The 21,931-nt window shown below is 38.0% G+C and overlaps 1 protein-coding gene across 8 annotated transcripts in view; it reads right to left on the minus strand.

Annotated features, from left to right (window-relative positions):
• Window positions 1–21,931, minus strand: part of LOC140879057 (uncharacterized) — a 50,808-nt gene that overhangs the window by 20,415 nt on the left and 8,462 nt on the right. For 7 of the 8 annotated variants that reach the window (XM_073282697.1, XM_073282698.1, XM_073282693.1 and 4 more), the window contains 17 exons: window positions 10,994–11,080; window positions 10,685–10,837; window positions 10,516–10,611; window positions 10,361–10,420; window positions 10,137–10,255; window positions 9,946–10,033; window positions 8,650–8,754; window positions 8,465–8,569; window positions 8,332–8,384; window positions 8,164–8,227; window positions 7,905–8,039; window positions 7,335–7,447; window positions 7,157–7,250; window positions 5,796–6,015; window positions 4,898–5,028; window positions 4,210–4,356; window positions 2,152–2,280 (listed from right to left, as the gene is read on the minus strand). In XM_073282697.1, coding sequence (XP_073138798.1) covers window positions 2,152–2,280; window positions 4,210–4,356; window positions 4,898–5,028; window positions 5,796–6,015; window positions 7,157–7,250; window positions 7,335–7,447; window positions 7,905–8,039; window positions 8,164–8,227; window positions 8,332–8,384; window positions 8,465–8,569; window positions 8,650–8,754; window positions 9,946–10,033; window positions 10,137–10,255; window positions 10,361–10,420; window positions 10,516–10,611; window positions 10,685–10,837; window positions 10,994–11,080 — 1,899 coding nt within the window. The remainder of the gene's footprint in view (window positions 1–2,151; window positions 2,281–4,209; window positions 4,357–4,897; window positions 5,029–5,795; window positions 6,016–7,156; window positions 7,251–7,334; window positions 7,448–7,904; window positions 8,040–8,163; window positions 8,228–8,331; window positions 8,385–8,464; window positions 8,570–8,649; window positions 8,755–9,945; window positions 10,034–10,136; window positions 10,256–10,360; window positions 10,421–10,515; window positions 10,612–10,684; window positions 10,838–10,993; window positions 11,081–21,931) is intronic. The other variant, XM_073282699.1, reaches the window with a different exon arrangement.

The raw sequence follows: 21,931 nt of genomic DNA on the forward strand, positions 1-21,931 counted from the left end.
AATTGTATGTGTGAAACCTCGATCCCCTCGATCCCCTCTATACCTGCTCCTGTTGCAAGACTCAACACAGTCAGGGTGCTCCTATCAATTGCTGTCAACCTTGACTGGCCATTATTCCAACTAGATGTTAAAAATGCATTCCTCAATGGGGAGCTGGAGGAAGAGGTGTACATGGAAATTCCTTCAGGATTTGTGACAGAAGCCGTGAGAAACAAAGTATGCAGGTTGAAGAAGTCTCTGTACGGCCTTAAATAGTCACCTCGGGCTTGGTTTCATCGGTTTACAAATGTGTTGAAAAAATAAGGATACCTACCGTGTCAGTCAGATCACACTTATTTGTCAAACACATTGAGGGAATGACCACTCCTCAGATTGTCTATGTGGATGACATCGTCCTCACAAGAAATCATAAAGCAGAAATGACCCGTGTAAAAGGTGTCCTTTCAAACGAGTTTGAAATCAAAGATCTGGGACATCTTAAATATTTTCTGGGTATGGAAGTGGCTAGATCATCTCACGGAATCTCAATTTGGCAAAGAAAGTATGTTCTGGACCTACTCAAAGAGACAGGAATGATAGGTTGCAAACCAGTTGATACCCCAATGGATCCAAACGTGAAAATAGGGATGAATGGAGATAGAACACTTGTTGACAAAGGAAGATACCAACGATTGGTTGGTAAATTGATTTATCTATTACACCCAACCTGACATTAGATACATTGTGAGTATTGTCAGTCAGTTCATGACTAAACCCACTGAAGAACACATGGAAGCTGTATATCGAGTACTGAGATACCTGAAGGGAACATCTGGAAAAAGGTTGCTCTTCGACTAGACTACATTAAGAAATAATAGAGTCTACAGTGATGCTGATTGGGCAGGTTGTCTTGTTGATAGACGCTCTACATCTGGATACTGCTCGTTTGTATGGGGTAATCTAGTGACATGGAGAAGCAAGAAACAACCAGCTGTCGCTCGAAGTAGTGCAGAAGTTGAATTCCGTGCTTTATCCAATGGAATTTGTGAAGACATGTGGCTTAAAATGCTGCTCAATGAACTGAAGATGGGAGGCAGTCATCCAATAGATCTGATGTATGACAACCAAGCGGCATTAAAAATTGCCAAGAATCCAGTCCACCATGACCGAACCAAGCATGTGGAAATAGACAGACATTTCATAACCGAAAAGATTGAGAAAAAGGTAGTTGATCTCCACTATATTCCCTCTCACATGCAGCTGGCCGATATCTTGACAAAAGCCCTCCATCGACCAAACTTTGAAGAATTGAAATCCAAGCTCGGCATGTCAAACATCTACCGCCAAGCTTGAGGGGGAGTGTTGAAGATTTAAATAGATTGGATAAGATATTTATTCAATGTTTAAATAAGGGTTTCATAGGATTTGATATTTAGATATTCTGTTATTTCTTTGTATATATTAGGGTGTAACTTGTACGCTTAATTCAGTCAATAAGAATTATTCTCTTCCCTTATAGAGATTCTGTACTTTACCACAAGTAGACAATGTGCGCATTCTTGTGGAGGCTGGCCATTTAGGAGTCAACGAATTGCTTTCTGGAGTCTTGAGAAGACATCAGCGCTTTATGAGATACATTCATGGGATGTGTCGAAGAGGAATGTTGACATAGACAAATTTTAGGGGGATGTTTGGGAGGGGTAGGGTAAGTTTAATTTTCAGAGAGATTTCATAATGTACAGATTTCAAACCATATTTTTCAATATAGACATGTTTCTAACTGGTTGATAGTTATATTAGGTCATGCCAAGTATTTATTAGGTTTTATCACTAAATAAAGCAAATACCCACAATGTAATATAAGGGGGAAAAAACTATATTTGTGTTATCAAATATATACCCGTTACGTGCTATGTACGAATGGCAACAAACCCAGAGAAAATATTTTCCTCTCCAATAGTTGTGAATCATCATTTTAAATAGTGACTGAAAATATTACTGCTAGGGAGAAGAAATGTGGATAACTATGACTGCACTGCTACTCAGTGTTTAAGAGATGTAAAGAGAGACGAATAGTAATGAGATTCAAGCTTGTTGCCAGGGTTCAAAATTGCTCAAATTAATGGAGACAAATCCAAAAAAATTGAGCTAAAAGTAGAAAACACAACTTACTTCAGGTAGTAGTGCTGGGCATTCTGATATGTGCCTCGCAAGATTAATAGCAGCTGGTGATGTTGAAGCCTCCCCCATGGTAATGTTGTTGAAATAGAAAGCGGCCAAATTATCAATGGCCGATGCACACTGCACAGAAAATGGAAATATAAAATTCAGTAAAAGACAGATAAAAATTTGCTCAAAAGAATGCATTAAACTATAGCACATTCAAATATCAATGTTGTCTAAACTGAATCATCCCAGTAAATGATAATGATTCATTCACACATCATAACATTTGCAGATTATCGTGCAGAAAGTTAACCACCACAAACACATGCAGCCAGGTCACTGTAAAGCCAGATATTTTGGTGGTGGCAACAATAAAGAAAATATTAGTACAATCCTTCATCCTTCTTCCCAATAGGGATGGCAATGGGTCGGGTCTAAACCCGGCCCCGCATTGAACCCGGCCCGGTGGGGCGGGTTTAGACCCGGCCAAGCGGGTCCACATGCGGGTCCGGGGCGGGTCTCGGGTTTGGCCAAACCCGCCCCGCCAAATATATATATATTAAATATAAATATAAAATATACATGTATATATATTAATAATATATAATTATATTATTTATATTACATAATCCATATTTTATCCTTAATTTGAGTTTATAATATTTTTGAATTTAAATAATTTTAATATATTATGATATTTTTAATATGAAAATATATTATTATGATTTTTTTTTATTATTAATTATTAATTAAATAAAAAATGATATATTTTAACTTATAGAAATATTTTTTGTCCTAAATATTATTAATATAAATTAAAAAAATAAATTTAATGATGATTTGTTAAATTTTTAACTTATTTAATTTTTTATTTAATAAAATTAAAATTATATTTAATTTGACGGGTCCAACGGGTCTAACCCGGATTGGACCCGCCGGGCCCACGAGGCGGGGCGGGGCGGGTCCACGGGTTGGCGGGGCGGGTCTCGGGTTTGCCCAAACCCACCCCGAACCCGGCCCGTTGCCATCCCTACTTCCCAATGAGTCAATCACCAGAAATAGAGTGAATTTCAAGATCCCACGCAAACTGAACGAAGCAGCCTAGCATATATGCATGTATCAAAAACAACGTAAAAGTATTTGATCCCCTTCTAAGATTGCATTTCAGATGCACTAAATAAAAGTGATTCCGCCAAGAAATTAATTTGCACAATGAAATGACAGCAATAAAAGGCAGCTTTCTTTCTTTATCACCAAAATTTTGAAGAGTTAAAGAAATATTCCCAAGTGAAAGAGTCGGAATTTGCTCATGTACCCTAATTCTCCCTAATTTACCATGAGTCCATGACAAATGGTTTTGTCAAACCCACTATACCAACATTGAAAATTGAGGTGATGTGTAGAAATAAATATAGTGATTAATGATTGTATGAAAAAGTAACATGAGATAAAGATTGGTAGAAAAAGATAGATAGAGAGAATAATCATTTTGTAATTATTATGTTTTAAATGATTGATTTGAATTCTGAAATGATTTGTAGAATAAAAAATTTTGGAGGAAAAAATGAAAGTGATGAGTTCGGAAAATTTCATTAAAATACATCTTGAGGTGTACCCAAATTCCAAGCAAACACACCCAACACTGCTGGAGTTGAGCGGGTGAACTAATTACACTCTCTCATCCAAATCCATTTCTTGAGCTTTGTGATCACAAATCATCATTAACTGATAACAAAGGACCTTTTGCCTACGAGCCGTGTTGTAGTATGACATACAACCCATTTCTTGAGCTTTGTGATCACAAATCATCATCAATAAAAATGGTAAAACTACCAACAGCAAGTACTATTTATGAATTCCTGTTCAACCATGCATGTATCTGAGTCCACTTAACATGCGTGCACAAATGAACATGAACAAACAGAAAGACGCAAAAAATAGAGGAAGAAAAGTTCATCTGCATTACAGATTGAAGACTCATGAAAAAAGCTAAAATAGGAGTTACATATGTAATGATATAAATAATTATTTACAGTGCGTTAGGAATAGATTCATCCAACAAACCTGAGAGGAGATACCAGCATCAAGACCTTTGAGACCTGACTCAAGTGAACCAACAATATGAGTGAAGGTGTGTATATCAAGGCTCAACACAAAAACAAGATGGCTGTTAAACAGAACCTCCACAAAGGCAAAGTAAGCCTTCGTTAACTGCAGGGAATAAGAAAATTGTGAGAAAACCTCATGGACAACAATCTGATCAAGCAATTACAGCTTCATAAAAGAAAAAGAAATGGGTGCCTATATTATCCTATACTTAACGTTTTGATTTTTTTTTGTCACTCTGCAGAACCGGAGGGGTATACTTTAAATAACAACTTTGTTTAAACTATACTTAATATTTGGTCACTGATGTGCTTTCCAAGAACTACGACTCCTGGATTCACTTGCATTTCTAGCTACCTTTTCAAGTATACACGGAAATATGGCTGCGATGAAATGAAAAATACAATAATAAAGTTGGAAGCAATTTTCCTTATTTTCCAGTAGTTTTCCCTGCAGCATACCAGATTCAAAACTGAAAGGAAAACCCACTAGTCTAGCTACTGGGCCATTGCATGAACAGATAAGAACACAAGTTTGAGTAAGTTGGTCACAAAGGCACAGTCCAATGTGGAGACAGAGTGGCAGTAATGTGCTTCGAGTAATAACCATGAAATCTTCCAAAAAAATATCAGAAACACGGACAAACCTTTCTGTAAGCCAAAATGTCAGAGAGTGGAATTGATAGAGTCATCTTAAGGGCAATATCAAGTACATCAGCGAGTGCTCTATCTCCGTACAGTTCAAACACACCAAAATTCACATAATTTCCAGCAAGTGCTGTCATTCCATGAAAAGAAGAGATATTTTAGAAGTCAAAAATAAATGAAACAAGATACCCAAAAAATGTTAGATCGTCCAGCTGGCTATCCAGCTACGAATGCAACCACTTATCCTGGTTCTATGCATTTAGAAATTTGGAAAAAACGAAGATATTTGGAGAGGAACACTGATTAGGAACTATCTTTTTTAAGTGTTTCTTCTGTTTATGTTACTCAAGAACTATCTTCCGTTCCAAGATATTGGTAACATCTGACTGCACTGTGAGGAGAAATTAAAGATCCAATCAATAGAATTGGTACACAGAGAGCTACCTAAGAGCTAGATAAGAGCTCTACACATTAATATGTCATAACCTCAATGTACATACTGGATTGTAAAACAAAATGGAAGAGTGAACACTGCTATATTAGATCATGTTCTTAGAAATCTAAAAATAAGAAAGAGAACTGATCACCTGCATGACAATTGACAAACAAAACTTTAATAGAGATTATCAAAGCACGAACTCTCATATCCTAAAGTATAATATATATGCTTAAAACCGAGAAATCTAAGATATGGAAGACCGATTAATGAAGTTAGAAGGATATCAAGTGAAACAGTATTTCGATTAATGAAGTTAGAAGGATATCAAGTGAAACAGTATTTCGATTAATGAAGTTAGAAGGATATCAAGTGAAACAGTATTTCGGTAATAAAGACCATATTAAACTCCAAAAAAACAACCTAAATTTATTTCCAAGCCTGAGGCCAAGGACCTTTACCTCTGGAAAGAATGGTTAAACAAATCCATATTCCTTTGTATTTGAAGGCATATATGTCAGTAACATTTGGAAGTGTTAAAACCCTTGAGCCATATGCAACTAGCAGTTTGCTAACTTCTCTGAAAAGAAGTATGCCATTCGGAGATGAAGTATCAAAAGTCAAACGTTGAGCTTTGTTTAACACAAACTCGGCCATGAATTTCAGCAACGGAGTTGTCACCTATGTGAAGCAGTAGAGATGTTATAATCTCGTATTAGACGGTAAATGATTAAAATAATGCAAATGGCAACAGTTGTAATGCAGTATCTAAACGAGAAATACATCAACCTTCCTTGAGGTTTGTTCCACATACAGGAACTCTTCTCAAAAGTCTAGAAGCGACATGCGTCTCCCGGCCAACGGCCATAAAAAAGCCAATATATAGAGCAAAATGATTTAGTCCTCATTTTTCATCTACGATGTAACTGGTTTCCGGAGCAAACTACAAATGCCCACAGAATTATACGGAAATAGCAACTCCAATCTATGGTTTTGAATTGAGGGGTGTAAACGAATCGAGGCAGTACGCGAGCTTTTTGAGTCTGCTCGATACATATTTGATTCGTATTCGAACTTATCGAACTCGAGCCGAACCCGAACATGTTCGAACTTTTTTTCGAGCCGAGCTCGAGCCAAAATTAATTTGTTCGATAGTTCGTGAATAGTTCGCAAGCCTAATATTTTATTAATATAATATAATTAGTATGTAATAAATATATATACATTTCGAACTTTTTCGGACATTTCGAGCTTTTTGAACCATAATATCCGAGCAATAGTTCGAATAGTTCACGAATAGGTTCAAATATTTCGAGCCGAGATCGAGCCAAAATATTTGAAATTTTCGAGCTTCGAATCGAGCTCGAACTCGAATATACTTAAATCGAGCCGAATTCGAGCCTGAATTTTTTACTATTATTCGGCTCGATTCGGTTCGTTTGCACCCCTAATTGAGACCAAATCCCAAATCTTTATGTCATAATAGACCTGCACCTTCAACAGTGCACTATGGTGGCAGGACTTTCTGATCTTTCTTCCCGTGATAACAGCTGTTAACCTTTTCATAATTAATATCTACTAATGCATGGCCTTTCAGTGGTTATTGCTATGGCAGAATGAATAAAAGTAGTTACATTATTTTTCGTCCTTTCAATTACAATTCTGAAGATCCAGCATTCTATGCAAGACATGCTGGACCTTAAACAACAAATAATTAGGTCTTATACAGCCACTTTGATCTTTTTATTTCAAAGTAATAAAAGGAAGAAAATAAAAATTAAATAATGTAGTAGTTAAGAACCGATTGAGAAAGAGAGCTAACTTCTGGTGTATCAGACCAATGTGAGATTCCCCTTAGCAGAATTGGCATGTGAGCAGGATAAATCCAATCAAAGAGAAGCCCATAGGTTCTGCGACTGGAAATAAAGAAGACAGTAGTAGATGATGCAAGCTATTGAATATGCTACCAGGCCACGTAATGCATAACAATTAGCACTAACCTGTTGGTGGCCATTGCAATCCCCCTTAGATCTCTCATCAACCCAATTAATACATATTTCACAGAGTCGGTTCGAAACAAAGAGTCAGGTGTTGATTCCAAATTGATGAAAAGCTGTATTATACACGATAAACTTTTGTTGATTCCAACATTAAAGGAAAAATGAATCACATCAAATTGATGATGACAATGAGTAATAACAACTGAGCAAAAATACCAAACCTTCTCTTCTTTTCATAAAGTCTCTTCTTTGGAGTGTAGAAACTACAGCGATTTTCTTTTCTCATTTATATTCATTTAGAAACCACAAAACCAAGTGAGGGTTAGGCATGTAAATCCCACTAGTGGGATTTGTTTGTTAAAGATTTCTCTCTGACTTGATATCCTCAATTTAGTAGCGTAAACTAACTCAGCAGATACAGTATGACACACTCTTCTATTGAAAAAAGGTTCATCTCTTAAAATTAAGTTGTAAATACGAGCAAAATTTATATTACTGTCTCCGAAAAATTTACAGAGATAAATGCAGAAAGAAGAAGAAGAGGAGGCAGGGAATGGAATAGCACTATACCTGCAGCAGAGGATCCATTGAAGACTTAAAGACCAGAGCGCTGTCCTCCAGGAATATTAACCAGCCAATAGTGTAATAGAACGTTGTTCGGCTGCGAGAACATCTATTTTCCTCCAGAAATGGAAAATGTTCCCTCTGAATATAGGAATCCAGAGAGAAATAGTAAGTACAGTTATAAAGGATAGGGGTCCACATCAGCAAACTTTAAGTTAACAGATCAACACTTAACCAGACAAAAAATCAATAAGGGATATCTTACAGTGTGATTTGCAACTATGAACTTGACAGTGTCCAACTTGAGAAGTAGTTTTCCAGTCATATAACTGCAAAAATAGGAAAGAAAAAACACAAGGACTGGGTATTAAAAAAGCACACTAAAGAAGACCAAATCAATAATATTTATATAGATTGAAAGAAAAAATCGAACCCAGATGCCAGCTCCAAAAACAAACTCAATGTGTGATCAATAACCTCCTCACACTGCAGCAAAACAAATTTGAGATACAAAGAAAAGTTCATCGAACAAAATCACAAGAAAGACAAACATAAAAAACATTCACCTCCGTATAACACTTGAGGTTCGTTGCAACTTTGCGAATAAAAAAATCCAACAGCAAAAGATGATCATTAAGTCCAATAAGATCAGATAATCGGGCATACAACTGCTGCACCAAGAAAAAAAGCATTTGATAAATGATGCCAGGGTAAATAAACTTATACTCATTAAGTGCAAATGTGATGTAACCTTTGATGAATGCATAGCATGGTCACCGACATAAGACTTCCTGAAACTCTGGAAAAAGGTAAGTATTGCTCGATCGAGTCTTTGCTTGCTTAATTCACCATATCTCTGTCACATGCAAAAATGACAAGAATTCTTCAGCATAGAAGGAAAGATAGTACTTGTTTCATAACACCCAGGTAATGCCCCAAAGAAGTTTTAAAAAAAATATTTATAAGAAACAATATTATATTAAATACGGGAAAACTATTGAGTACAATAGGCGGACAAGTGATCCGCAATCAAAAAAAATCTTGTCATGACCCTACTCATATCAACAATAGACAAAAGCAAGAAGTTTTAAAAAACTCAGGAACAAAATAGCACGCTTTTGTTGACCACTGGTTCAATGTTTGTATTCAAAATCATTTCACATTATTAATAATATTTTAGTTTCTTATCAAAAAAAAATTGAGATTTAAATAATTATATTGCACCACAGGAGTTCAAAATATGTGGACTAAAGCAAATATTAAACCGAAAACCTCGCTTTAACACGTAGGAAATTCTTGTTCTTATTCAAGTCTAAAACTGTAAGAAAGTTATGTCATTGACTAATCTCAGAGGTCATCACTGAAGCAGTACATGAGGTATCAGAATTATAACTTGAGGTTTCAAATAACTAACCCTTAAAATAATTTGTTAGGGTCCCAGGTTTGGATCATGTAATGGGATGATCAATGTATTTTGGATAGGGTTTCGAGGCTCGTTTTGAGAGAACCTCGTGATCTCACATTCACTATATTATTTAGAATTCTGGATGTCTTTATTCCTTGCAACAATAGCCATTTAAATAGAAGGAAGACAATTAATTTCCGTAGCATGAAATCTGACGTAATCCCCCAATTAATGGCTAGCATGCACACTATTATTAAATAAGGAAACTAAATAAAATCCTTCTAATCAATTTCTTATTTTCGAATCTTCCACCATATCATCCTTGATATCAGTAGTTTGTCCTTAATTCTTGCCCATTACATACTTACAGTGACATTTAATTTCAAATTATAACACTAATAAGGTAAAAGTGGGAAGTTGGAAAAAATATTGATGATGTCAATCACGAATTTTTAGTACAGTTCCACCAGGAATGTAAGGGTAACTTTTATCCAACTTGGGGTGTGTTGTTATTTTCCAAACCAAAGAGTGTGTCAGTGTAATCAAGCATAAACTCAAGAAACTTTCATGTAACTTACTTCAGTGTAAAGTCTAAGGAAATACAACAGTTAACAGTCAACATGACTATTTTTTATGGGTTACCTGGCTGTGTAATCCACTATCAGCAACATTTACAAGTCGCAAAACACGAGCTGAAAGTTCGGCGTCCAGTACCTCTTGTGATTCAACACTGTATTTGAAAAATCAAACAAAAAATATTAAAATCACACCCAAAAGAACCAAAATACTAACAAGACAGTAGGATATTAAGACTAAAAAAAGATGCACGTCACCTGCACCCAACACTCTGCTTTATTTTTAAAATAGAAGCAATTATATGTACAATCCAAGCAAGCTTGGCTTCAACTACAGAAAGTTCACTATTATCCCCAGTCTGAAGCTGCGCTCTTTCCTATCAAAGAGAACAAAATGTTTTAAAATATTAAGCACGTATAGTCAGAAGATCAGGTGAAAATCCAGCGTAACAAAAGTTTAACTTGAATAAATATCTGCATACCATGTACATTTGTAAAATAGGCTCTAGGATGTTGATAATAAACAAGCTACTGCTTTCATACTGAAACAAGCAGAGAGAAATAACAGAGATTAGAAAATTAATCGAGTGTGTGTGTGCATGGAGAGATATCGAAATCAACTAATCAAGTTTGTAACCTGAAATCTGCAGAGGTTAGGAAAGCAATCCAGCTGGTCTTGAAGAAGGTCAACATTATCCAGAGGATGCTCTGATACATCATCTGGCAGGCCACCCTACAAACAAGGAGAAATGACAAATATATTGGTACCAGAAACTTTATGTAATGCAAAAGAAACAATTTGTTACCTGAGCAGAATCCAATCTTGAAGTGATAAATCCTTCAGAGATTTTAGGCACAAATTCGTCGAGCAAGCTAGGTGCGTCACCCTTCAGGTAGGGTACAGAACTCACCAACCTAGACCAGAGCCCTAAAAGATAATACACGCTGCTACTGGCCCACTACAAGAAGGTGCAAACTCCATTAATTTTATTGACAATTTTAGCGATAGAAGCATGACGCTGTGTCCATTACTTGAGGGCAGAAATTATTCACTGAGAACAATATCAAGCCAATTTAGATATAGTTTATGCCACATCAATTTTGAAACAACTCACCTGCCAGGACTGCAAAGATTTGGATGTGAACTCAGCAACCAATCGTATCCAATCACCATATCCTTCCATTGTCACAAGTTCAGACAACTGAAATAGTATGACAATCACAAAAACATGTCATTCCTAAGAAAACCTCTGATGGAAAATATGTGCACACAATGAAAATCAAGAAATCGACCATACTAGTAAATGGAAAAAAAAAAATCATTGTTCCAGCAGTAGACAGCCCAAACCAATGGGCAAAAATATAGACATGAACGAAAGGGAGAGGGCAACAAGCACCAGAAATAATTTGTCAAACAAATAAATAAATAAAAAGCAGAGTGGAAAAACATGTCAATAATCATGGGAGAAAAAAGGACACCAAAATCTTAAAGAATATGCATTTTACCCTTCCTGCTGCTGATATGATGTGAAAAATTAATTCGAAATTTTCAAACTCCTTACATGTCATACATACAAGAAATGCTTATGAAATTACTGTACATGTACATACAGGCATATATCTTCCAATAAATTACGAGATTATATCACAAAGAAGGAAACTAATCTCCAGATTAGCTCACCAGTAATATTAGGCTACAACTAGATTTGAGTCCTTAAATTCAAGATTTAGTTGACTAAATTCGGATCAACTTAATTTTTCAACACTTCCTCTCAAGTTGAAACATCATATGCCTCAATCTTGGACAAAGATCAAAATTCAAATGACAATTTTTTCTCTAATAAAATCACTCCCAAATAAGCATTATTCATTCAGATTCCCGAGCACCACCTTCATGTGGTCAAAAGTCTGGCCAGTACAATGTCAACACCGAACTTTAAAGATTTACTTAAAAGTATAAAAATTAAATAGAAGCGCAAACATCACCCGAAAGTGCTACAACAATAACTACAGAAATCGGTTGAGTCGCTGCCACAGACACCAAAGCGGGTATGGGTTGAAGCCTGTTGGTTAGGCTGCTGTGTTTATTGTTATATGTAATATATGTAAAATGTATAAAAAATATTAAATATAAGCGCAAAAATCAACCCAAAAAGCTACAAAAATAAAAAATACAGATCGGCGGAATTGCTGCCACCGTTGGCCAATGGCTAAGTGGGTTTTGGTTGAAGGCTGTAGGTTGGGCTTTTGTATTTATTATATGCAAACATAACACCCATAAGGGAAAAAATCCGAGACCCAGGCATGCATGGGCATGGACTAAGGCCTGCTACGAGGTGTTCAAACCCATTCCTTTATGCTCACACCTATGCAAGGCCAATGCACCAAAGATATCCACAAGCACACGGACCAAAACCTGGTGTGCCTCATGCTGTCATGTGGCTGTTAAAAACTATGTTCATGCTACTATTTTCATTTGGTAATTGCTCTTTCATGCTAAACAGTAAGGTGAATTCAGGTGACAAAATGGCTATAGAACATGAGCTACTGAGATACCTCTTATTGGAATATGATGGTGGTGCAAGCAAGCCTAAATGCTCCAACACATTGAACAATATTAGTTTCTTTAAGATAAAATTTTCTTTCTTTGGAAGGAAAGAGCAAATGTATTTTTCTACCCTTTCTTGGGAGAATTTTCACAAGTCACAAACTGGACATAGCCAAAACGGTGTTTGGCTGAAGCAGAATATTTCAATTGCAGTTTTTTTCTGATTTATTTTTTATTGAAAAAATTTCGTTGAAGAATAGTTTGTTGGCTTGGTTGTTGAAACATAAAAATTTTAGCTGCACAATTTTATCAGCTTCTGCCGTGGTATTAAGTAGCTGCAACAGCAGATTAGATTTGGCTTTCATTTTCTCTCTGAAAAAATATGACTTTGATACCAGCAAAAAAATGTGAATACGATTTTTTTCATTAATTATTCATGAAATATCTTCTACGAAAGTAGGAGAAGATATCACAAAAGAAACCAATGTGTATAATTTATCACCAATAACATCTAGGCTACAAGGATAAGATTTTTAGTCTTAAACTCAGGATTTAACTGCTGAAATTCGGGACAAACAAATGTCTAAGAAGAGAGATTGAGACAGCCTAACAGTAAGTGTATGTATGGCAAAAAAAATTACACCCTCCCTCAGATTTTCCACATGGTGTTGTCAGATCATTCGATCTTTCAATTCATTTATACATTTTAACTTTGATGATTATTAATTAATCAAAATAGTGGTTGATGTGAATCAACTTTTTTCCATATAAGACACATACCAACTCATCCTTAACTTGATTCACAAGAAACAACTATGAATACTTTTCTCATCAATTAATTTGAACCAGTGTTGTAAATGGCGGGAGGCAGTGGTGGTAGGCATTTTTTCAGCAATTTTTTATATGATTAGCGGCGCCTAGGCAGTTGAATTTTTTTTAGCAATTTTTTTTAGGAAATCATATATAGTAATGCAATATAATTACAAATAGTTATAATTTTTTAGGTAAGAAAGATGTGTCATGAATTAATGTTTATGCATAAACAAGCTTAATAAATATAATATCACCTAGACAAGGTGCAAATAAATATATAAATACAAACTAACTAGATAATTAATAAAGATTCATCATTATATTAATACTAACAAAGTAATATAATTACTTTTACCACAAAACTAAGTTTAAAATTCAAAGTTTCAATCCACGGCGGCCGGCGGGGGCGGACGGCGGCTAGCGGTTTGAGGCGTATGGGCCTAGTGGTTGATGGTGAGAACACTTGGAACCAAAAGTGAAAACAAAAGAAAGTGGGTTGTGTTTTTATTATAATTTATAACTAGAATTTTTTAAATTGGTTGACTTCGACTAGATATGACAGGAATTTAAAAATTGTTGACCGCCATTGGCCGCTTCGCTCGCCAGACAGCTTAGGTCCGCTTAAAGAGGCCGTTTGATTCCAAGGCGAGGCGGTCAAGGGCCGCCTAGGCGACCGCCATTTAGAACACTGATTTGAACAAACAGAATTCATGGGAGATACATCGTGTACGCAATTTAATGCGTTCACAAGCTTTCTGCCTTGGGGAAGGAGACGAGAATTTTGGGAAAGCTAGGGCCGATTATCGACAAACGACATTACCAAATTTATTTTTGATTTTTATACAAATAACAACAGGTAGAGAAAAAGAAGCCAAACACCGCATTAGGGTTTCAGTTAAATGGTAGAGTCTAACAATCAATATCATAATCTGTAGAAAAGTTAAAGAGAAAAATATAACTGTTATATCTTGATAATGATGATTACAATGATTTATATACACAATAGTTAAGATCAAAATTAGGAATATTAAATCCTAGAGAATATTTACTCTAATCTAAATCCCACACAATCTGGGATATACATTGACTAAATAATTATAATTATGCACACAATCTTTCTTGATTAGGAGTAGACTTTCTGACACTCCCCCTCAAGCTGGGGAATGAATGTCGTTCATTCCAAGCTTGCTTACTAGTCTCTGGAAACCAGCCCCAACCAATCCTTTGGTAAATATGTCTGCAAGTTGCTCTTTCGTAGAAATGAAGGGAATGCAAATCAATCCACTTTCCAGCTTTTCTTTTATAAAGTGTCTGTCCACTTCAACGCGCTTTGTACGATCGTGTTGTACCGGATTATGAGCAATATTAATAGCTGATTTGTTGTCACAATAAAGCTTCATTGGACCTTTCTATTGAACCTTCAAGTCTTCTAAAACAAATTTCAGCCACAATAATTCACATATACCAAGAGTCATTGCTCTAAACTCGGCTTCTGCGCTGGATCTTGCCACAACGTTCTGTTTTTTACTTCTCCAAGTCACGAGATTGCCTCCTAGAAAGGTATTGAAGGATCCGATGTACAACTCTAAGATGTGGTTCTTTGGGGTTGTGCATGAATTGACTAACCACACTAACCGCATAAGCGATATCAGGTCTTAAGTGAGATAGATATATGAGTCGTCCCACCAGTCTCTGATAAGATCTCTTGTCCACGGTTGGGTCCTCCACACTATCACCAAGCTTGTGGTTGAACTCTATGGGTGTCTCTGCTGGTTTGGCACCCAACTTACCAGTTTCCATCAACAAATCAGTGGTGTATTTCTGTTGAGATATGAAGATTCCTTCTTGAGAATACGCTACCTCAATTCCCAGAAAATACTTCAGCCTTCCAAGCTCTTTTATTTCAAATTCTTTCATCAAACAGTTCTTCAAACTCTCCATTTCCTCCCAATCATCACCTGTGACTATAATGTCATCAACATAGACTTATAATGTTGTCACTCCAAAAACTTTGAACCTAAAAAAACCCTCCCTTCGCGATGCCATCGCCTCGCCCCTTCCTTTCCTTTTTCCCTTCCGATTTCCAGCCATAAGGGCCGACCGATCTAAGCCTTTACCTCATCTTTCCTTCTTGACTTCTTTTTCTCTCTCCTTTCTTCCCTAACCCTTTCTGAACCTAGATCGATCCTTCTTTCTCTCGACTGCCTTTCTAAAATCCTTCTTCTATCCTTTTTCCTAGTTTTTACTTTGGCTTCGAGCCGACGAGACCTTTCGAGTAGGATGCCGAGGTGGGCTGGGAGTTGGCTGTCCAGGTCGGGGCCTTACGAGCGGAGTTCAGCCCGAGCGACGAAGGACGTCAAAATTGAGCAGAAGTTATTTCTGGAAGTTTATAAACTAGCGCAGGGGGGATTCAAGCAGCGTATAATCGTACCCAGCGGTCGAGCAGAGGGTGGCTGGATTAAGCTGGTTAATCATCTACGATTCTTTATACAAAGAAAAAATGTCAATGCTTCGGCTCATGTCAGAGATGGAAAGAGGGTCGAGAAATCTTAGCAACGAGGTACCAAGAATTTGGAGAACATGAAAAAGCGAGATCTATTGGCTAATGAGAATATCCGTCCCTGTTCAGTTAAGGATTGGCAGAAAGCAATCATTATAACTAAGGCACGGGTCAACATATCTTGGGAGGCGGTGGTCTCTGCTTTAAGGAAGGCAGTTAAGAGGAGGATAGAGATATTTCCGTTTCAGGCCAATAAGGCAGCATGGTGGCCTCTCAATGCAGAAGAGGCGTCTTATTTTGTGGGGTTAAAGAAAGGCTATTTCGAAAAAAGGGTGACGTTCTTTGAAGGCCGGAGAACGGAGGTCAATAGGGAAGTAGAGATGTTTGCTTGTTGCAATAGCTGGGTGAGGATTTTCGGACTGCCTTGGGACTTATGGTCAAGCGAGCTGTTCCGGAGCGTGGGGGAGCAGTGCGGGGGCTTACTGGATATTAGCCGTGACACTATCTTGCTTCGAGACTTGTCTGCCGCTAAAATTAAGGTGGTAGGGCCAGAAGGAGGATTCATCAACAGTTTTGTGCAAATATCGACACCTCGAGGCCTTATGATGGTGCGACTTGAAGTGGTCTCGGTCAATCCAGCAGCTTACGATTACTATGAAAAGCGCTCATACGCCCAAGTAGTGACGGACGGAACAAAAGTGACGCTAGGACGAGAAGCAGGGAAGGAAACATTGGTAAAAGGTAGGGATTTTATTTCGAGAGAAACCGGATATAGTGGTCCTTTTGGAAACTAAAAAGTAGCGGGTGGATAGGAGGTACATAGCTAGCCTTTGGAAATCTAGATTCATAGAATGGGTGGAGTTACCAGCGTTGGGCAGATCTGGAGGCATTTTGGTGGCGTGGAACTCTCGGACGGTGGTAATAAAGGATAACCTGATTGGGGAGTTTTCGGTCTCTATTGAAATAGAAAAGGATCCTAACTCAGTGGGTGGTTTTCGGCAGTCTACGGTCCGTGTGGGCCAAGAGCTCGACAGAATTTCTGGGATGAATTAGCAGGTTTGAAGGTGATTTGCGGTCCAATATGGTGTGTAGGCGGAGATTTCAATGTGGTCAGATCTTTGAGTGAGAAATTGAATAGCAGCACTCTAACCAGCAGCATGAGATGCTTTGATGTTTTAATTAATGAGCTAGAGATGTATGACCCTCCTTTGTTGAACGCAAAATTCACGTGGTCAAATATGCGGTCTTCACCCATCTAGTGCAGGTTGGACAGATTCTTGTTCTCGGGAGGATGGAAGGTGACGTTCGGGTTCTGCAGACAATCAATGCTACCGAGAATTACTTCTAATCATTTTCCTTTGATTTTGAACACATCGAAGGAAGAGTGGGGGCCTACACCTTTTAGATTTGAAAATGTATGGCTTAAGCATAAGAACTTCAAGGAGGAATTCTTCTACTGGTGGTCGAGTCAAAATCCTCAAGGCTGGGAAGGCTATAAATTTATGAGCAAATTGAAAGGAACGAAAGTGGAGGTCAAGAATTGGAATGTAGGAAACTGCAAATGGAAGCTCAGAAGGCGAAGGTTAAATGGTTAAAGGAATGGGATTGCAATTCAAAATTCTTCCATTCGTTACTTAGCCAAAGGAGAAGCAGGACATGTATAGAGAGTCTGGAATTGGAAGACGGAACTGTAAGCACCAATAGAGATATTATCAGATCGGCAATTATAGATTTCTTCACAAAACTATACAGTGAACCAGAGAGAGGGGGATGAGGTGTTAAAGGGGTGGAATGGAGTGCAATTGACAGAGATTCTATGAAGCAGCTCGAGCTACCTTTTTCCGAGGATAAAATTAAAAAAGCAGTGTTTGAGTGTGAAGGATCGAAAGCCTCGGGACCAGACGGTTTCTCAATGGAAGTCTATATAAGGAGTGTTGGCACACGATCAAAGAGGATTTTATGAAGGTGTTTAAGGAATTCTATGAGGGAGGTATTGTGAACGGAGTAACGAATGAGACATATATTTGTTTGGTACCAAAAAAGAAAGATTCATTGCGCATTAAGGACTTTAGACCGATTAGCCTAGTCACTAGTCTTTACAAGATAATCGCTAAGGTGCTAGCGGCGCGTCTCAAGAAGGTGCTAGCGATCACCATTGCACATTCATAGAGCGCTTTCATTGAAGGTCGTCAAATTTTGGATTGTTGCTTGATAGCGAATGAGGCGGTGGAAGAATTCAGATTGAAGAAGAAGAGAGGTTGGGTATTCAAGGCGGACTTTGAGAAAGCCTATGACAATGTTAATTGGCGATTCCAGGATTTTGTTCTTCATAAGAAAGGGTTCGGGAATAGATGGAGAAACTGGATTAAAGGCTGTCTCAGTAATGTAAATTATTCAATAATTGTTAACGGGAGACCGACCGGTAAATTTAAGGGGGAGAAAGGGTTACGACAGGGAGACCCCTTTATCTCCGTTCCTGTTTAACTTGGTGGCAGATGTTTTGGGAAGACTGATCGACAAGACAAAGTCTTTAGATCTTTTTAGAGGTTGGGAGATAGGGAGGGATAGAATTGAGGTCTCTCACATTCAATTTGTTGATGATGCTCTGTTTTTTGCGCAAAATGAGAATCATGTGAGATTGCTGATGGATATCTAGTTCATTTTCTGTAATATGTCCGGATTAAAGATTAACAAGGAGAAAAGTGCACTGTTGAGCTGTAATTGTGAAAAAGATCGGTTGCGGGGTGGAATCTTGGCCCATTCAATACCTTGGAGTACCCTTGGGAGGGAATCCACTAAGGGTTTCATTTTGGGAACCAGTGATCTTTAAGATGTCTAAAAGGCTACCTAGCTGGAAGAAAGCATTCCTATCGAGAGGAGGCAGACTCACGCTGATATCGGCGGTCATGAGTGCCCTTCTCTTGTATTATATGTCGATGTTTAGGATCCCACGCGGTGTTGCAGAGGACATGGAGAAAATTATGAGGAACTTTTTGTGGGATGGATCGGATGGGGAGACCCATTGTCATCTGGTAGACTGGGATAAAGTTTGTAGACCAGAAGATAGAGGAGGCTTGGGAATAGGTAATCTTTGCCTTCGGAACAAGGCTTTGCTAGGTAAATGGTGGTGGCGATTTTCGACGGTGGGGGGACACTTTTTGGAAGAGACTTATAGCGAGCAAATACGGAGTTCAAGATAACGGTTGGGATGCGGGGTTGGCTAGACAACACACTTAGAAGTCCGTGGAAATTCATATCGAGGACGTATCTGGCTTTCAGTCACTCTGCGAGGGCAGTGGTTTTAGGGGGGGATAGATTTAGATTTTGGGAAGATTGCTGGGTGGGAAATTCTAGTTTTAAGGATGTGATCAATCCTTATCTTTTTCAGATTTCTAAGGAGCACAATAGACAGATTTCTTTTTTCCTTTGTCGAGATTCATCTTATTCCTCTAACTCTCTATCTTGGAACTTGCATTTTCGACGCGATCTGAGGGATGATGAATTGGGCCAGCTAAGTAACTTGCTGGAAGTTTTGAGGGGGATAAACTTAGTAGAGGGCGCGGAGGATGTGAGGAAATGGGTGTGGGACAACTCAGGCTTATTTTCGGTAAAGTTTTTCTTCGAGTCTTTTTTTCCAGAGGAGCGATTCCCTAGCTTCTCTCTTTTTTACCCAATCTGGAAAGCTCCTATTCCGACGAAGGTTCAGGTTTTCTCATGGACAGCTGCGTTGGGAAGATTACCTACCTGCGATTTGATTCAAAAGAGGCTCCCGAATATCTCCCATAGCCCGAACTGGTGTGTGTTATGCAAACAGGGGGGGGGAGAGACTCAGGATCATATGGATATTCACTGCACGTTTTCTGGTTCCTTGTGGAACCTAGCTCTCAAGGAATTGGGATTATGTTGGGTAATTCCGAACTCAACAAAAGACTTATATGCTACTGATTTAGGAGGGCGGCTTGGAGAGAGAGGGAGAGTCTTTTGGTTAATAGTGGTTCATTGCGTGTGTTGGTCGTTATGGCTGGAAAGGAACAGAAGAATTTTTGAAGGCAGTGAAGAAGCGGTGAAAGAACTTTGGGACAAGATCAAATTGAGAGTATCCATTTGGGCTCACAAGGGTTCAAATTTTCAATCTTTGGCGATATTAAACTTGTATAGGAATTAGAAATTGGCTTTGATTTAGATTGATAGTTGCCTTTGTTTGCTTTGGAAACTAGTTTGCTTTTGAGGACCACTGGTCCACTATTTGTATTCCAAGTAATTTCATATTATCAATAATATTATAGTTTCTTATCAAAAAAAAATAATGCAGTCGCTCCCCCTGAACTCGAGTGTTTAACAAAAAGGGTATGATCACATGTCAAAAATGCTTTTTTACATGGAGAAATTGAGGAGGAAGTTTACATGGACGTTCCACCGGGGTTTGACTCAAATACAGGACAGGTATGCAAAAAGGGTATGATCACCATGGCTCTGTTTGTACCCTACATTGAGCATTGCCTTGGTAAACCTCCCAAACCAAGCTCTTGGTAATTGTTTCAATTCATACAAAGACTTTCTTCATTTGCATACCTGTCCTGTATTTGAGTCAAACCCCGGTGGAACGTCCATGTAAACTTCCTCCTCAATTTCTCCATGTAAAAAAGCATTTTTGACATCAAATTGCTGTAATTTCCATCCCCGAATAACAGCCAAAGACAACAACACGTTCATCTTTGCAACAGGAGTAAATGTCTCAAGGTAATCGTTGCCATACGTTTGAGTGTAACCTTTGGCGACAAGTCTTGCCTTGTATCTTTCCAATGAACCATCTGAATTAAATTTGACTGTGAATATCCATCTACACCCCACTGTTTGCTTTCCCTTTGGCAGTTTCACCAAGTCCCAAGTCTTATTTTTTTCAAGTGCTTTCATTTCAGCCTTCATGGCATTCTTCCAATTCTCATCATTCAATGCCTCGGACTGTTTTGGGAATTTGGATTGAGTTTAGATTGGTGAGAAAGGCTTGGTGATTGGGAATTTGGATTAAGTTTAGGCTGGTGAGAAAGGCTTGGTGATTGGGAGACAGATTCTTGTAAGACATAAATAGGTTTAAGGGGTGTTTAGTGCATGATCGGATTCCTTTTCTAATAGCAATTGGAACATCATCATTATTTTGATCATGGACATTCGAAGTATTATCAGTACAAGGTTCAGGGATTACCTCATTAGGGTCACGAACAGGGACTGATTTGGGTGATTGGACCTGCGCCGGTTTGATAATTGGTCTCTGCCTTCTTGAATAAACCTGCAGTGGTCGAGTAGAGTCTTGACTTTACCTGTAGGAGGTTCTGGATGAGTGCTGAGATCTGGAGGAGCAGTATACTGAGGTGATTTAGGCACTAAAGGTTCAGTGTGTAGCTGGGTAGGTGTGTGAGCTGTGGGAGTGGCTGGAGGATCATGATTGAGGGGGAAAAAGTCATTTCCCTTATCTTCTGTCAGTGAGATCTCCCCCTGAAGATAAGGACTACAAAAATAAAAAACGTCTTCGTTAAAAGTGACATCGGCAAAAACATAGACTTTTCTTGTGGGAGGATGATAACACTTGTACCCTTTTTTAGTAGAGGAATAACCAAGAAACACACATTGAAAAGCCCGAGGATCAAGCTTTCCTCTATTATGAGAGTGAATATGGACAAAAGCAACACAACCAAATATTTTTGGAGCAAGATTGCAAGAAGCATTAAAATCTGGAAAGAATTTCAGCAAGGTATGCATGGGACTTTGAAAATCAAGAACTTTAGTAGGTAATCTATTAATGATATGAGCTGATGTTAACATTGTCTCCCCCCAAAATTGTTTAGGAACATTTTTTTGAAACAAGAAGGCTCTAGTGAGAGCCAGAATGTGGCCATTTTTGCGCTCAGCCACCCCATTTTGTTGGGGTGTATTAACGCAAGAAGATTCATGTATTATGCCATTTTCTTGGAAATATGGTGAAAGAACTTGATTAAAATAGTCCCTAGCATTGTCAGATCGCAATCTTTTGATTTCCCTATCAAATTGTGTCTTGATTATGTTACAAAAGATGGGAAAAATGGTGTTGACCTCCGATTTGTGTTTCATAAGGAAAATCCAAGTGACACGGGTACAATCATCAATGAAAGAAATAAACCATCGAGCCCCGGATATGTTAGGAATAGTGGACGGTCC

This window comes from Henckelia pumila, chromosome 2 (assembly GCF_033568475.1).
Source record: "Henckelia pumila isolate YLH828 chromosome 2, ASM3356847v2, whole genome shotgun sequence".
Taxonomy (NCBI): Eukaryota; Viridiplantae; Streptophyta; class Magnoliopsida; order Lamiales; family Gesneriaceae; genus Henckelia; species Henckelia pumila.